The sequence below is a fragment of the Neolamprologus multifasciatus genome, chromosome 1 (genome assembly GCF_963576455.1).
Source record: "Neolamprologus multifasciatus chromosome 1, fNeoMul1.2, whole genome shotgun sequence".
Taxonomy (NCBI): domain Eukaryota; kingdom Metazoa; phylum Chordata; class Actinopteri; order Cichliformes; family Cichlidae; genus Neolamprologus; species Neolamprologus multifasciatus.
In genome coordinates, this window is record NC_140439.1 from 27929693 (window position 1) to 27947058 (window position 17366).

Sequence of the window (17366 nt, forward strand, 5' to 3'; positions counted from 1 at the left end):
TTCATTTCTATGCAGTGGCAGTTTGAACCATGAGTGAGCGAGTATTTGGGGGTTTATGTAAAGTGACTGGGTTATAAACTGAAGACCAGGACTTGCTGTTTGGTCACAAGCAAATTTTCTTCACAGCGAATGCCTAATTTGCTTAGTTTTTCCAGTAATTTTATCATTTGAAAGTCATTAAAAATCCTTTTGTATCTGAATCCAGAAGGGAGATACCACAGCAGGATGCATTACAGCCAGTCATCAACACAAAGATGATTCTGTGAATAATTAATAACTCATGCAGGGAAAAGTCATCTTCCTCGTATCTATCTGGGATCACACATATGAATAAGTAATTGAGTACTTAATTGAGTTTCAGTTCTCAGAGAGTTCCACATTAGTGTCTGATGATTCCCAGTACAGGGCACAGGTAGTGGATTACAGCTCACAAGTCAGTATTGCTTCTTAGATTTCCCTCTTCTTTGCTTTTTCAAACTTTGTGTTTGTATCAAACTGCTTGGTCTGAAATCTGTGAAGCAATTTTTCGAGATGGATGTCAACCATTTGTGGATATTTGCATAAAGAAAATGGAAAAAGTTATAGTAAATGAACAGGTCCTGATAAGCAGTCATATCTGATTTTTGAACCGTTTGTACAAATTTGGCTCTTTCAGAGGAAGTTTGCCTTTAGGCACCAGGATTCCCAGTTCACAGCTGCTCCATATTAAAGAGCAAAACGTTGGAGCATGCATAAAGGTTTTCATTTCATTCCAGGTTAAAATCTCTTCTGTGTGCTGACACAGAGGTCTCCATTTGGTTTCAAAGCCAAGAATAAAAATTCACATTACCTGCAGGGTAGAAATTATATTGGAGAGGCAGTAGAACATTTTGTGTTCATGTTTTTCTCTTTCTCTTTTCTCTTCTGTTGAATAAATAAGTGAAAGCAGAGAGGAAGCCTCCTTATTGATGGCCTTCATTGATGCACTTTTGTATTTATATTTTATTACTTTATGCTTTTGAGAATATTTACTTTCAGTCCACTTTCAGTTCCCTGATCTAGAGGAAGTTCCTTTCAAGAAGCAAAGGCAAAAATATTTTGATGGAAAAATGTTTTTTTTTCTTTGTTTTTTTTTTTTTTTTTCAAAGCTCGCATTGTTGAGTTATGAGGAGGTTGTCCATATAGAAACCACTCAAAGGCTTCTGAAAGAGGATATCCTGAAGATTTCTCTGATAGAAGTAGCTAGGAAAGAAAGAAGCCAATTCAGCACTACTGTAGAGGCACTCAAGATTTTAGCCAAATTTGAGTGTGGACTTCCTGTTTTTAAAAGTCCACCTCGTTTGAGTATTTTATCACCATGGTGATGATCAGAACCCTTTTTGAGATGGGTTGAATTTGCGTAGGATAATACGCTTGTCTCTCTTTTTTCTTTTTGTTTTTAATAAAAAGTAATTGTAGCTTAAGCGTGATATCTACATGCGAGTTTGCAGGCTACTGTAGTTTGCAATTAATGACATCATCGCAGTTGTCTACACATCTCTGTTGTCTGACATCTTTATCCCTGAGCTCCCTCATCCAGACATGCTGACTCATGCTTAAACGTCATGTAAACTCACAGAGTCACTGTGATGATGAATTCACTATGTGCTCTGCCAGCTTAGCAAACAATTGGTGCTGTCTCAACTGCTGCACGGGGTGCTTATGGTTTATTTTTAACCCAGTCGTGATTTTATTTAGCGCCCTCCCTTCTTGGTGTGGGAGCAGTCTGCTCACCTGAAAGTTTTCCTTCTACTACCCACAGTCCCATTCCCTGGTGGACAGAGTAAGCGTTAACGTTTCACCTAATGTTCCTGCAAAGTAGCGCATGCAATGTTTTACCTCGCGGATATTTGAAAAGTAGTTCACCTTTTACCCCTGATTCATTAATATTCAGAAAAGTTAAAGTTAGTTTAACCTATTAACTATTTATCTGATGATGTGTTCTTTAAAAATAAAGTAAATATTACCGGTATGTCTATCAAAGTGGGTTGAAAAAAACAATTTGGAGTGCATGCCATTGATTTGGGTGGGGGAAAATGTACCTCCCTCAGCGATCTTAACTGCTTGATTTTTGCAATAATTATGCATTGCGCACCCAAGAAAGCAGGCTGCTAGTCTGCGTTATGATGACAGACACAGTAAGGAGTCTCTGCCTTGTCAGTCGCCTGCTGAGGCGATCTTTGCCGAAGATAATAGCTCCACAAATCTTTTGTAAATAGTGATCTAAACCCAAGAGGCCACATTAAACATTAACGTTAACATTTATTTGATTTAAATATTGCTGTCCTTTTTTGTTACTGGAAGAAGTCATTACATCATTTTGGATACAGTTCCCCAAAGTCACCCTTAAATCTGCCCTGACGGACACAGATAAGATTTGATGGCAACTTGTGCAATTAAAAATGCTTTTATAGTTCCCTTTCACTTAGATGTGCTCATGATACTGTTAATGGATTGGACCGCAGCCTAATCTACCCTCATGTCAAACTCAGTCATACTGCTCTCATCACAAGGTCCTGCCTGGCTGCTGATTATCTCCATAAGTGCCTCATTTTGTGCCAAAGACCAAATGTGAGACAAGTCACTTTGCAGAGAAGAGTTATTGAGAATTCATAGCCTAGCACAAACACTAGTCTTTTAATCAAGAGTTAGCCGAATGGTTAGCATTCATGCTGCTACCTTTCCAATGAACTCGACATGACCTGACGGAGTGTAACGCCCAATGTGTCTTTCACATCCTTTTGCCATATGAACAGATGCAGGAATTAATAGGGAGCCTCGAGGGAGGTTCAGAAGGTTAATGAATCTGTAGCTTTAAGCAATATGGCACCAGATTCACCCTTCACAGATACAAGGAGCAGCAGACCCTCGCCTGCATGAGCAGATGGGTCCAGTGGCATTGAGTATAGTTGCTCACTTTTACTGTAACAGCTCTGGTTGAATAGAATTCTAATCCTATAAATCCTATAATTGTTACCTCTAATTAGATCACTTTCTTTAGTCGAGCACTTGCTGTCAAATATGATTTAATGCTTATTAATATTTAGTACTTTTTTTTCCTTCAGACCCTTGTTGCATTGCTTTTCAGATTGAATTAGGACACTGCATGAGTACTTTGACTAAAATGCATTTACGTATGATGGGGTCTTTTTAAAATCTGAAAGAAAAGAGGATGAATGCAGTATTACATCAGTTTACTTGGCCTTCGCGCCCTTGTTAAGGCTGAACAGATCTGCCTGAGGCCTGCAAAGTGTCCATCTAGTGCTCCTCAGGCACCGGGCCCAGTTATATGAACATTTATGAGTCATCATGCATCTTGGATTCCCCAGATACCTTGTTTCCTATCCGGGTGCATGGGCCTCTTGCTATTGGCGTAGTTTTGTCAAAAAAGGCAAAACAAACTTTTTATTTTCTCTTTTTTTGAGGCCAATATTTCTGTAAGGAGGCAGATGAGTAAACTGACTGAAAACTAAAAGTAAATGTGTTTTTGTTTTAGTTTTTTGGCTTAATTCGTTGGTAGAAGTCACGACAAGGTGTGTATGTGATAGGTCTGAATGTTTTTGCTGTAATTAAGCAAACACGACTGTGTAAAATGTGTTCTGAACCAATTAAATTGGAACCAAATTACTCATGACTGAAATTTGGGTGAAATTTTTGGTGGGCATTACCTACATTTTTGAGGTGGTAAAAGGTCAATTTAAGTGTGTTGAGATATTTCTTCATGCATTACTGCCCTAAAGAGTTTGATGAATTAGGAAGCTTTTAAGCAGAGTGGCAGGAAACACTTCTAACAGCACGTCTCTCTTTTCATTAAAATTTAAAACACTTGCAGTTACATAAGGATGTGCCCTGGGAACATGGAGGCTTGAGGTGTGCAAGAGATGCTGGGCAGCCAAGCTTGTTGTCCCAGCAGGCATGAGAGGGACCACCGGAGGCAAAAGGAAATGTTAGAGTACCGTGGGTGGATGTTTCAGCCTACAGTGACTCAGCTAGCTTCAGTGGAGCAGCAAGAACCACAGCAGGCCTGGCAGTGAAGTGAAGAGTGACACAGACATATTAGTTGGATGCTGCAGACCCCGGGGAGACCAGGGTGTGACACTGAGATACAGATGCATTCAAGTCAGCTCCCCACTCTTCAGACTGGGCAGGTAGCAGAGTATGTTAAAAAGTATTATTCAGGCTGCTCAAAAGTTTAAAATGGTACTTTCCAGCTGGGCCCTACCTCCGCAGATGCCCAGGAGCTACTTATTGTCCCACGCTCATCTTGGTCTGCTGTATTTATTGGTTGTCATAAATATTTGCATGAGGTCTTCAGGGAGTTCCTTCAATGATGCAAGGGACGCCATGTGCTCTGCAGTGTTTACTTTCTAAACCTAACCACCTCTGTGGGTTCTTCAGGGAGGCATCTAGCACTGCCGGGCAATAAGGAGTAGGGAGTTATATCAAACACAAGGGCTTTACTGAGCTCACTGAACGGAGGCATCTGTACTCCGGTCAGGTTATTGGTGAATTCATAAGAATCAAATAATAGCTTGCACTCTGGTTTAGGTTTGAAAACACTGGCAAATATATGATCTACAGCTATTTTGGGTGTACAACAGGCATGCGGTATTGCTGTAAGGAGTCAGTAAGGCCATCACTTGGACCAAGATTGAAATATATTGCAAGCATGCATACCCCACCTCAGACAGGGTTGTAATAACTTTGGTGATCCCCTGGACTTTCAACTCGCATCATCACTGGGTCAAAATTTTAGAAAATACTTCTCCAGGCTTACAAAAACAGTCTAGGCTCTTGGTTTTTTTTTTTCACAGCTCTTATTGATTCAGTATCTGTGCTCTCATGACATTGCTTTTGGTGAAAGAAATGCTTTGTTTTCAGTGAAAAACCTCATAAAAAGGTGCCACCTGTGTTCAGTTTCAAATGGTAAACAAGCAAAGTTTCAACTAGATAGTAAACTGAGAGAGAGCTCAAAAAGCCATCTTCCTCAGGTTTTGTTGGAGACCAGCATGAAAGTGCTAATCACAAATATCCTTTCTTCCTCGCAGGTTGGCGTCCACATTCTGGACAGGTGGCTTTGGATGGTTAAGTGTTAGTTTTGTCTGACGCAGCTATCATAAAGCTGCTCATTTCCTGCTTTAAAGTATTGCACTGGTCATTTACTTAATTTCTACCTTGCTCATATACAATTTTATTTCACAGGAAAAGAGGGGCTTTTTTCTCGTGGCTACAGCTCCGGTTCATCATAACCTCTTTGAACCAGCAGGCAGTAATTAATAAAAATAGACCATGACTGTAATAGACCACTGTTTCTGTCACTGGCTAGCAAAGACAGAAATGTTTCAATACCTGGTTGCAATAAACGTGACCTCAAAGGAAACATAATGCATCTTCATATTTGAAGGTTTGGGCTCGTGTTAACAATTTGTGTTGTCCTCAAACAAGCAAAAATAAATTATGACAGGTTTGATAGCTGTTGATGTTGTTTCAAAAAACTCAGAGGGTTGAAACAAATGGGCTGGTGCTTACTTTAAGTGCTTTTCAATAAAACTGACAGCCCACTAAACACAAAAATACCAGTATAGATTTACATAACATGCTTCTGATCTGTGTACTCACACAAAGCAAATAAAAGCTGTTCATTGCACCTTCTTGTGACAAATTACCGGGCTGTCTTGGGAGTCACTGTTCTTTTATTTCCCCACATAGCCACAAAATTGGAGCCAGACTCCCGTATTATCTTCTAGGGGGATCTCTCACCGATTTGTTGACAGCGTAATTAAATACAGAGATTAAAAAAAATCTAGTAGGCGTTTCGTCTTTCAAACAGCAAATTGGATATTCACTTAGACTTAAGTTTGTGAAACCCTTCAAGCTACCAGATGATGAGTATTTTCATTTTAGCTGGTTAGAGTGCTGAATGATCTGTTTTGTTGAGTTTTCTTTGTGGCAGAAAAAAACTAAAACAAAAGGTTGTTTGTTCACTATTGAAAGCTGAGGGGCAGATGGATGTGGAAGGTCATTTTTGGGTGATGCCGTTGTTGCTGGCAAAACTAATGAACACTCCTCTCAAATAACAGCTGTTTGAATTAAAATCCACAGCATCCTCTAGAATGAACCCCTGCTTGAATGTATTAGTCATTTTTCGTTTGTAGTTTATGGTTATAAACTGGATAAGGATCTGTTATTCCAGCTTGTGTTTCATCTTTTTTTTTAAAACTGGTGTTGGAACGCACATAAAGAAAAAACTTCTCTCTCTCCTTTCCACAGATCCAAGATGACTTTAACTAAGTGGAGTCTGGTTGGAGCTTAGCACTGATCCATCCACCGCAGAGCACTATGAGAAGATGAAATCCTGCAGCCTTTAATCCAGAAAGGATTCCCCTTCTCTAGACTAAGAGGCTACAAACTGTATGTAAAGACCACTGGGAATACAAGACTCAAATCAAGGACACGATCCACCCCCCTCTGACTTGCAGGAAGATGGGAGTGAGAAAATAACCCTCTGTGGCATCAATAGGAGTTTAATGTGTTCCAAGGAATCTTAAAACAAACCGTGTACATCCGTGTTCATCTTAGACAAGCAGGCAACCATGTGGACATTAACTGGGACTGTCCACTGTCTTCCTGCTGCTGCACTGCTATTGGCTAGCTTTCTCCAGTCAGTGATCGCCACTGAGGAAGATGTCATACCTCGCATCAGTTTCCCATACAGTAAGTGTAATTAGTTTTCACTGATGACCAGTTGTGGCTTAACATTGTGGCTGTGAGTGAGTTCTGGCATTATTTCTCTAAAATCTGCAGGTCTGTGCATATCACCGTAATGGTTTCCTTTTTTACATCCTTTCATAAAGAAAACTACAACAACCAAATGTAAAGAGAAATTTTTAATATTACATGCAAATGACCCTGTCTTAAAAGCCTTTTTCTTAGAATGCTTAAAGTGGAAAAATGAAATGCAAATGCCACAACAATAAAGTATAAATATAATATTGCTCGTCTCGGTTTGCAAATCAAGCAAATAAAACATGAACAGAATTAAATAGAGGACTCGTTTCAGCACTGTGAACTCACAACAGTGCTTCTTTTTTTTTCTTTTTTACTTGCTCCTACTTCATTACTGAGGTTTTATTATCCTCATTTTCAGCTCTATATTTTTATGCTTGTACTTCATTACGGTAGCTATGCATGATTCAGTTCAAATTAACCCTGATTTATCGTATTCTGGGGGCTTGGTACAGCCTCTCAATTTTAGTTTACTTCAGCTTTTTTCTGATTGCACCTCTGAAAGAACAGGTGAGTGTTGCTTCTTTGTGTGTGTGTGTGTGTGTGTGTGTGTGTGTGTGTCTGAGAGATATCGTTTATTATTTGTATTTGTTAATATGTTTGTCTGCAACAGTCTTGTAAATAGGATATTGAGTAATTTTATGACAGGGTGTCTTATCCTGTTGAAAGCAGCTATCAGAAGATGAGACACTGTTGTTGCAAAGGGATTGATATGGACTGCAACAATGTTTTAAACAATCATCATTTGGTACTAAGGGGCCCAAAGTGTGCCAGGATAAAGTCCTCCACACTATTACACAACTACCAACAACCTGAACCATTGATACGAGTTGGGACAGATTCATGCTTGTTTTTGTTGTTTTTGTTTTTGTTTTGTTTTGTTAATACCAATTTTTGACCCTACCATCCGAATGGTGCAACAGAAATCGAGACTCATTGGATGAGGCGATGTTTTTCTGATGTTGGTGAGCGCATGTGAATTATAGCCTTAGTTTCGTGTTCTTAGCTGACAGAAGTGGCACCCTGCGTTGGCTTCTGCTGCTTCAAGGTTCAATGTGTTAGTATTCAACGATGCTCTACTGGATGTTTTGGTTGTAAAAAGCCATTGCTTGAGTTACTGTGGCCTTCCTGTTCCTTTGACCTATGGCATCAACAAGCCATTTTCACACAGAACTGGCACTCATTGGGAACCAGCCAGTGAGTGCCAGAAATCTGCCCCATTAGTTGTAATTTCAGCAAATGATAAGCCACCACCTAGAAATGAGAAACCTCCTTTCATCTTTCTTCTGAACTTAAGGAGACAAAAATATTGAGTATTAAGTTGAGAATGCACAGCTGTTTCTACTGAAAACATCATGTGCTGAATATGTAACCGACATAACGGTAGTAAATAAAGGGGGCAGGGCCAGTTTTTCACAGTGTAACATAATAAATATCAGTGATGAGCAAAAACAACATACACAGCTGCAACAAGTCTGCAGGGAAAGAGGCTGTGGAGCAGTGTGTGCATAGATACATGTACGAAACCACAAGTGACTACAGGCCCAGCCCAGAAACACATATGCCAACTTAAGGACAACCGCACTACAAACATCTCTTCATAGATACATGAAATTACAAGTTTTGTTCCTTGAGGGGTTTTTTTCATATTAGATGTCACTTCACACAAAATTTACTGTCTCTCTTTTGTTTTGTTTTCTTTCTTTTTTTTCCCCTCTTGGGCCTTGACTGAAAGATTGGGGGAAAATATGCATAACACGTGACTCTGCAGAGTGCAGAGCAAATGAAGTGCAACAATTTGGGGCCCAGTAGCTGCTCTGTAGCACATACAGTCTGGCATCATACCTTCAAAGGCACTTGGTTGCTCCGCGCTTTTTGCTTCTAATTGACCTTTTGCTAATGTGCGACTGAGTGAAACAATTTATGATACAAATATAAACTTAATGTGTCTCCTGGCAAAATCCACTGATTGAATGGGAGACCTTTTTGCACCCGACTTCATCATTGTATGTAATTACTCCGCACACACTGCCACACGTCCTATTATAACAACTGTGGATTAAGCTTCCATAATTTAAACACATGCCGCTGTTTTCCTGTATTTGCTCTGCCGACAGCTTTTTGGTAATTGATTGATGCATTATGGAAGCTTGTGACAAATGAGGTAGCTGTTTGGATGTGGCTCACAGGGGAAATTGACTGATTTTTTTTTTTTTTTCCCCCCTCCTCTCAGGAAAGTCTCACTAAACACATTTCAACATCCTGAATTAGAGCTGTTGAAATGTGCAGTTTTACATGGCCAACAAGATGCTCCTTAAAATTAGCTTCTTGCTTCATTCGTTCATCTGTCTGTTCTCATCCAGGCAAGTAGTTTAGTCAAACATTAACCACAGCATAAGTTCATAAAGGTTTAGAGGTATATTGGCTCCTTTAAGCACACCTGCCTGAATTTGAAGCCCCTCCCCCCCAGAAGGTTTGTTTCCTTTCCTCTTTAGCCACTTTAGTGAGCAGTCATCCTGTGATTCCCATGCACCACCTCAAATTAGCATCTCTCATACCCAAGAACAACCTTTCACATCCTTAAGCCATTTAGCTTATTTCTCTAAGAGCTGAATAGACTAAATTGGCCCAAGGCTGGTTCCCAGCAAGTGAGTGTTTTGCAAACCACTGATGTTTCTTTCTTCCCCCCTACTTTGCCTCACTCCACGCGGCATTCATCATCTTAAATTCATGTATTTTGACATGAACGATGAGTGATTGAGGTTGTCAGCTGGAGAGCATAAGTAGTAGTGTGAGAAAACTGCTTTTCAACTGACAATTTCGTGTAGAAAGTCTTATTTAAAAGTCACTGGCACTGATTATAAGCTGTTTAATGAGACAACAGCTTTGCACAAACACTAGCATGCTTCATATATAAACTAACTTTTGTTTGACCCCCACCACTGCTGCAAAACATGTAAAGCAGGTCACCTCTTTAAATCGCCGTTTCTGATTGGCATTGTCTGTAAGAAAAGGGGGACCTGGCCTGTTTTCTGGAGAGAGCACCCTTGTCCTCCTCCTTGAAAAGCATCCCTCTTCCTTTTTGTCCTCCTTCCCTCTCTCCTCGTCCTTCCTTCTCTCCTAATGAGCAAGCTAATCTCTCATGTGTAGTGAGTAGGGGTTTTTGTGGTTGCTGCAAAGGGAGAGCTTGTCTGTTTTTCATTATGGTTCTTGAGCAGAGGCAGAGCAGCACAAAAGATCATGGGACTTGGAGCTGTAAGCAATGGTTAGGCATACAGCATGTATCCCTGTTAGTTATCAGAAGCTTCTCAGACAGTACTTTCTGAAGAGGTGCACTGAAGAGATGGATTATTTTTGTCCTTTAATTTTCTTTTCTTTTCAGTTTAATCAAGGAGACATTTGAGTTCAGACTTGAGTACGTTAACTACAGTGTTTGTCACACACATATTTGGGCGAGCCACCCAACTAAATTCTATTTTGCAATCTTTGTCTTTTTTTTTTTGTTGTCTTTTTTCCCCCACAATCCACTGACACAGTCTCTTCAGTACTGGACAAACTCCTCACTTTTATTTTTGGAAAGTTATCACTAACCAGCTAGGCCCACTGTCCAACATACTCTCAAGTTGACCATTATAGATTGTAGATGAGAAGGGTAGTATATCCAAAACCTTCAGAAGATGGAGAACTGCTTCAACTGACAGTAGCCCCTTTTCCATTAGTACCCATTCGGATCGACTCGCCAAGGTTTTCAAGGTTTTCCAATAGGTGATAGTAGCCGGTAGCTGGACAGGTACTAAAATGTGATGTCGTAAGACTGCATGCCACCATTTGACTGGTCAGTGGAGTCACTCAATGAGTCATGAGAGCATCTCGTTCACAAAAATCAAATCTGCCATTTTTAAGACCCGGCAACGAGGGAAATGGTTAGGGGAAAAAAACAGTGCTGTGGTCCCTGAGTCTGACGAAAAGCGACAGACCAAGCAGTGGGTATATCATTGCCTCCACGTCCACCTTTGTTGTAGCATTTGTGTTGCATACTAATTGCGTCACGGGACACTCAGCTAAGTTGTTGTGACAACAACAGCAAACATTAGGTGGGACACGATTGTAATGGAAAACCAGTTGATCCGAGTCGAGTTGTGGCAAGTAGGACAGAGTAGGTACTAATGGAAAAAGGGGCTTAAGTTGAGCTCACTATGACTGCAGCAGAAGGGCTTTTGCCGCTGTGGAGACCGTAAAGTTTCCGTCCACAGGATGAGGAACTTACTGGAGAGTAGTATCCATCCACCTCTACATCCATTTTCTGCCACTTCTCTGCTTAGACTACCACCCCTGAAAGCAGAGTTGCGTGGACCTCCCTCTCCTTGGCCACCTCTAGGTCTTCCAAGGAACACAGAGGCTTTCCTAGACCACAAAGTAATCCCCCCAGGGAGTCCTGGGCCTCTCGCCAGTAGGACACGCCCAAACCACATCAGCTGGCTTCTTTCAATGTAGAGGGGTAGCAGATCTACTCTGAGCCCCTCCCAAATGACCAAACGCTTCACCCTTTCTCTAATAGACCTTTTCCACAAGTACCTACTCAACTTAAAAGTACGGGGTTTCAGTTGTTTCCCATTACAATTGAGTACTAATATGCGTGGGCTTGTTATAGCAAAGCGGCCGAACATGACATCATTTGTATGCAACACAAACTGCACAACAGTGGAAGTTGAGATTTGGTATTCTGCTGCTCAGTGTATGGCTTTTTGTTAGACTGAAGGACCACATTGGGGTTTTTTTGTATTTAGTCATTTACTTCATTGCCATGTTTCAAAATTGGCGGATTTTTGTGAGGAGCCACCCTCATGAGTCATCAAAATTTGTCACTGACTGGCCACCGGTGGCATACAGTCCAACGTTTCATTTTTGGATCATTTCAGATTAAGTGGAAACCGTCTAAGTAGATACAACAAAAAGCACCTGGTACCAGGTCCTACAACCTAATTGAGAAACCTTCAAATCCAAGTGAGTTAAACTGAGCTGTGAAGGTACTAGGAGAGCTCCCATAAAGCTCCTTTTCCACAACACCCTACAAAGGAAGGTCGTTTCAGCCGCTTGCAACCACTGCTCATGGTTATAGATTAAAGTTGTAACGTAGATTGACTGGTAAATCAGCAGTGTTGCTGTCACACTGAGCTCTCTTTACCATAACAGACTGATATAGAATCCACATCACTACCAATCCATGCCAATGTTTGCATTTACTGCTTTACTCTACTCTGTCGTAAAGAAGTCCCCAGGATACTTGAACTGCTACCATTGGAGTAGCAATCTGCCTTGACCCGGAGTGGGCACATCACCTTCTTCTAGCACCAGACTTGGAGATGCTAATTCACATTCCTGTTGTTTCACACTCGGATGCAGTTTGCTCCAATGCATGCTGAGGTCAGCTACTGATGAATCCAGAAGAAATCATCCGCAAAAGGCAGAGGTCACCAAACTGGTAACCATCTGCTGCTTGGCTGTGCCTAGAAAGTCTGTCCATAAAGGTTATGAACCAAGTCGGTAACAAAAGTATATGGTATCTTAAGATTGTGTGGTTGTGCTTGCTTTTGTGTCCATGTGTGCCCAAACACACCCTGTACCCCTACTGCCACCACAGTCTAATTATTTGGGGAACTAAATTGAATATCATCGTTTTAGTGCTGTTAATCATCTTCCTCTTGAATCAATAATTTGACCTTAAAGAAATATGCTTAGAGATGCTTGAAATGATTGCCTCATAGCAGTGTCTGTCTGTTAGGGATAATGCAACAGCAGAGAAAACATTGTAGCCTTACTCACACTGAAGAAAAAATGTGCTTTTACATTTGAGTGGATTTTTGTACAGATTGAACAAGCTCTCTAAATGCCAGATAATCGTGTTCTACATTAAACACAGTACTTCAGTGGTACGTTTTAATGTGATTGGGTGCTGATCGCCTCCCTCCACCCATTCCTTTGTTCCCTTTTTATTACTGCTTTTTGGTTTCTAGTTGGTTTAAGGCACAAGACACAACACAGATGAGTTCAAATCAGTTCTTGCTGCTATATTTAAATCTAATGTGTAAGTTTCCTACGATTCCTGAATGCTTTTTTTTTTTACCTACAACGGGAAGATCTGCTTTTACTGTGATAATTTTAAGAGGTAATCTGGAAGAAAGGTTGTAAAACAAAAGATACATAATCCAGTTCTGAACACAAGTAGCATCTAGAGAGTCTGTCAGTTACTGTTTTCTATCATTAGTGTTTTCATGTGCAGCAGTATAGACTGTGTAAAACAAAGGGCACAGATCAGATCAGCTTTAACACTTTTAGAGGAGCAAATGAAAATGCCCATTTAAGCCAAGCTACAGAGCATGCTGTGTATGCTCTGTGTACACAGTGTCCTTTCTTGTGTACGTTTGGTTTATGTTAGGCGAATATTGTCCGCTTTCTCTCATGCATGCTAATCCACTGACCTTGGCAGTGTGTGGATCGCGGTTCAAAACAGAGGAGGGGCAGCAAGAAGGGGTGCGGCTGGGGGGCTGGGGGTGGATGTTCAGAGCAAAGGCTGGTGAGGTTTTAGACATGCTCCGATGGCCACCTAAAACCCAGCAAGGACACGCCCACTGATCCTGAAAGAAAAGCGGTCTGTGGCTTCCAGCAGAGGTGGCACTCACAAGTGCCTGCATACAAAAACCATAATGGCCACAACAATGGAAGATAATTGCAGCACATCAACCCTGTCTCTTTCAGATGTTTTAATGGACTCATCACTCGCACAGTCCAGAGAAAGTACAGAAAAGTTTAAACTTTCAAATTTTAATTAGAAACATTTGATTTAAGGGAAATGGCAAGCAGCGCGAAATGATGGTTGTAGCAAATAATTTAGATGGACAGTGAGGAATGTGAGGTTAAAGAGTGTCATTAGGCAATTTTGGATAGCTGTGCTGGAGTGTACATTTGGTTAGCCTAATCACTATTAAAAAGTTAACAGCAGAGGTTCTGAGTTTTTCCATTGCTATAACACAAAAAGGCTTTTTCTTGTTCGACTGTAACATGAAAAAGCTTTCATTTGGTTTCTGTGGCGCTGAATCTGCATTGTAGTGGACTTGTCTGAGAACAAATGGCTTTTGCACACATTTCTGTCGAAAAGGCATTCTTTCAAGAATTTATTTATTTATTTATTTCAAACAAGAATGACAAAACAAACAAAAAGAAAACCACTGGGGGGAAAAAGACGCCCAACAACAATTTACTGCTCATTGTCCATGCACGACAATTTGCAGTAAAAACAACTCATTCCATAGGAAAAAATGAACAGACACAGCAAACAGTCCTGAAAATAAAACACAAAGACTGAATAGCTTGAAACAAACGGGATGTCATTTGTCTTTATACATGTTCTGCTTATTAATGAAAGGTTTTACATCTTTTGTAAACACTTGAGTTTTTCATGAGTTTTTCTTCCTAAACAACCGTTCCAGCTATTTGGCATTTGAGAAATGAAATTAAATAATGCCGTTCATTGTTTTCAAAATGTTTCTTTCAGGATTGCTACCCAGTAGAATGTAGACCCACCTTAAGGTAGGGCTGTACAATTAATTACGTTTTAATCTTGATCACAATTTTATCATATGATATTGCATGTGATATTGGACCTCACAAATCACCATCTAATGGCAATCATGCACCGCATGGCTTGCGGAGAGCTCGTCCTCTGAAGCAGATCATCTGTTCGGAAATGCTTTGGATTTAGGGCAAGTGATGTTAACCAAGAACAAATCCTATGCAACAAGTGCTATAGAGTTGTGTCTGCATGGAAAGCAACACAACTGACTTATTAAAACACACCACAAACTGCAGTGTGATGAATGCCTGAAGGCCATGAAATGTTTGGTTTACCAGAAATGACTTCAAATCGCAACTCCTTTAAACCTGCTGCATCACGAGGAGATTTACTTCTCTGCTGGCTCTATTGTTTACACTCGTGTGTCTGTAATGGTCTAACTGTACATAATGGCTAGCTCAGAGCAGGTTTGCCCTCCTCTAGCAGAGACCATGACTGTTTGACTTCCTATGGATTCTGCTGATGATGACTTGAAATTTGTGGAACTTCTGACATCTTTCCATTATTTTTTTTTTTGTGTGCTTAAAGCCACTAGAATAGCAACGCCTTTTTCCTCACTATTGAATTGCACATGTGTTCTGGTTGTTGGGGGTTTTTCCCTCTGGAAAAAAGTACTTTGAATAAATTGCATTAAAACCTGGTGTCCATATGGTGATATGATTATATGCCAGAACTGATTCATATAACATCACCAACATTTCAGAATGCAGTGCACTTTATTAAAAAAAAAAAAAAAAAAAAGGTGTCTACTCTTGCACTTTTCAAGAAACTCTTTGGATCTTACCTTTCAGTTTAGGCTGTACTGAAATGGTTAAAAGCAGCCGTCTCATGTATCTTTCATTAGAAGTCTGAACTTTCCTGACTTGCTTCCAGTATTTAATGCACTCCATATGCATTTTACTCCTGCTATAGTGGATGTGTGTGGAAAAGAGACTCACGTGTGTCCTCCAGTGCAGTGTCTCACTGCATATCTTCTGTGTTTTATGTGATAAAGTCACTTTTTTCTTCTTTCCTTTCTTTTCTTTTAATAGTTGGCTTAAAAAAATATAGAAAAAATCAGCCACTTGATCAGTCTTTAGGTTGTGATGCTTTTGAACCATGGCAGGTCAATGTAACCCTTATGCTCAAGTGTGGAGACTAGTGCAGCTGATCCTGAACTCACCAGGCTTCTGATATCAGCAGGGCTATTAGAAACAAACATGACGGTAGAAGAGCAAGAGGAAAAGCATGCAGCCCTTCATCCAAGGTGTGTCTGAGTGTGTGGGTGAAAAGCCATTAGTGTAAACCAGTGTGCTTGACCACTTCTCATCCTTGGTCACTATGTGGTGGATGAGTGGAGAGCATGAGACTCGGTGCGACTCCGGCCTGCTCTTCTCATCAAGAGCCTCTCCAGAGAGACGCATGCACACACGTACGCACTCACCAGGTTGTGTTTATATGCTGTCGTAGCACTTTAAAAGACTTTCAGCACATGCCAGTCCTAAGTGTGTGTACTTTGTAAACTGAGAGCAGTTCCACTGGTGCCCATCGACATGTACTTTGATGGGATTCTAACTCCAGCAGAAACTAATCTGTAAGTGTTGCAAACCAGCTAGATTTGGACATTTGTGCTATGGACTCGCATGACTTTTTGTCCCCCCCCCCATTCAAATCCAATTGGGTGGGACATAGTTATCAGGCAATTCAGTAAGCACTCCCGTCTATAGAGGGGAGTGTAAGTGAATCTCTTTAGCACAAGCAAAAATGACAGTGGCTGGATTGATTACCATTACCTGTGTTTGTTTGTTTGTTTTTTGTTTGTTTTGTTTTGTTTGTTTGTTTTAAGAAGGGTGAATCATTATTTTTCTTACCCTCTTTATTTTTTTTCTTATATCATTAAATATTTTAACGGCAGTTACTTCGCCACAAATTTTTGTGTAGCTAATTAGCTCCTCCAAATATTATTGCAGTTCCCTAATTTTCTCAGGACTTTTCATCAAGCATCAGTTCAGGATGTTCAGTGCCCTCCTGAAACACCTGGCAAATTGGCCTTTCCATTAGCCTTTTTTGTGCTTTAGTGCTGGGCGATATGAAACATTTATACCTGCTTCACATCATATGAATCACATCAGCCTGTTACAGCTTTAAAATCTGTAGAATAGAGGTGGGCTTAATTCCCTCAATCACTGATACTACTGCGAGAAAGTCTCAGTATTGAGTTCAGTGATTCATCACACATTTTAGTTCTTGGCACATAAATACAGGGGTATGTGCATTTGTGCTACTGTTACATCTTGGCGTCACTTGTCTGCAATAGCAACTCTTAGCACTTGCGGAGATTTCACACCTATTGGAGTCTAAAACTAGTTTTCCCATCTGTTTCTTCAAATTATAGGAGCACTTGTTTTTGTTGAAACATTACATCGCTATGACAAGCATTACTTTTTCCTGTTGACACAGAATAGCTAATGGCCCACCACCCACTTGTGCCATACAGGACTTGAACCAAATGTGCCCTTGGAGCTAAAGCAAGCAGGCAAACTGTAAACACTGCAGGAGTTTATTGTTAATATCTTAAATGTGGTGGTATTGCCCACCCCCACTAAAGAGGATGGAGGAGTGTTTGAAAAGGCACCACACACGACAAGCACAGGCACGTCTGCTTTGAATTGAGTGAGGAAAATTATGCCAAATATTTGTCTCCTCCTCTCTCCCTCTCTGAGTTTCAAGGTCTGTGTTTGAATAACTCACTCAGATACCTCATCATCAGGATTTTGTAAGCTTTCAGCTGGGATGGAACACTGCGCCACATCGCCTTGCTGGTCTGAGTGTTGGGCGGGCGCATGCCAGTTCTGAGTGCATCAGGATGACACCTAAGAGCCTTTAATTACAGGGCAGAGCATGCTGTCTCTGTCAGCTCCTCTGCTTTTAGAGCTATGCTGTGCTTTATGCA

General features: G+C 40.6%; 1 protein-coding gene across 3 annotated transcripts in view; it reads left to right on the top strand.

Moving 5' to 3' along the window:
- sema4bb (sema domain, immunoglobulin domain (Ig), transmembrane domain (TM) and short cytoplasmic domain, (semaphorin) 4Bb) overlaps positions 1–17366 on the top strand; it is a 67363-nt gene that overhangs the window by 15338 nt on the left and 34659 nt on the right. For all 3 annotated transcript variants that reach the window (XM_085153763.1, XM_085153769.1, XM_085153757.1), the window contains exon 2: positions 6289–6732. In XM_085153763.1, the coding sequence (XP_085009889.1) occupies positions 6612–6732 (121 nt within the window). In that variant the 5' untranslated portion in view covers positions 6289–6611. The remainder of the gene's footprint in view (positions 1–6288; positions 6733–17366) is intronic.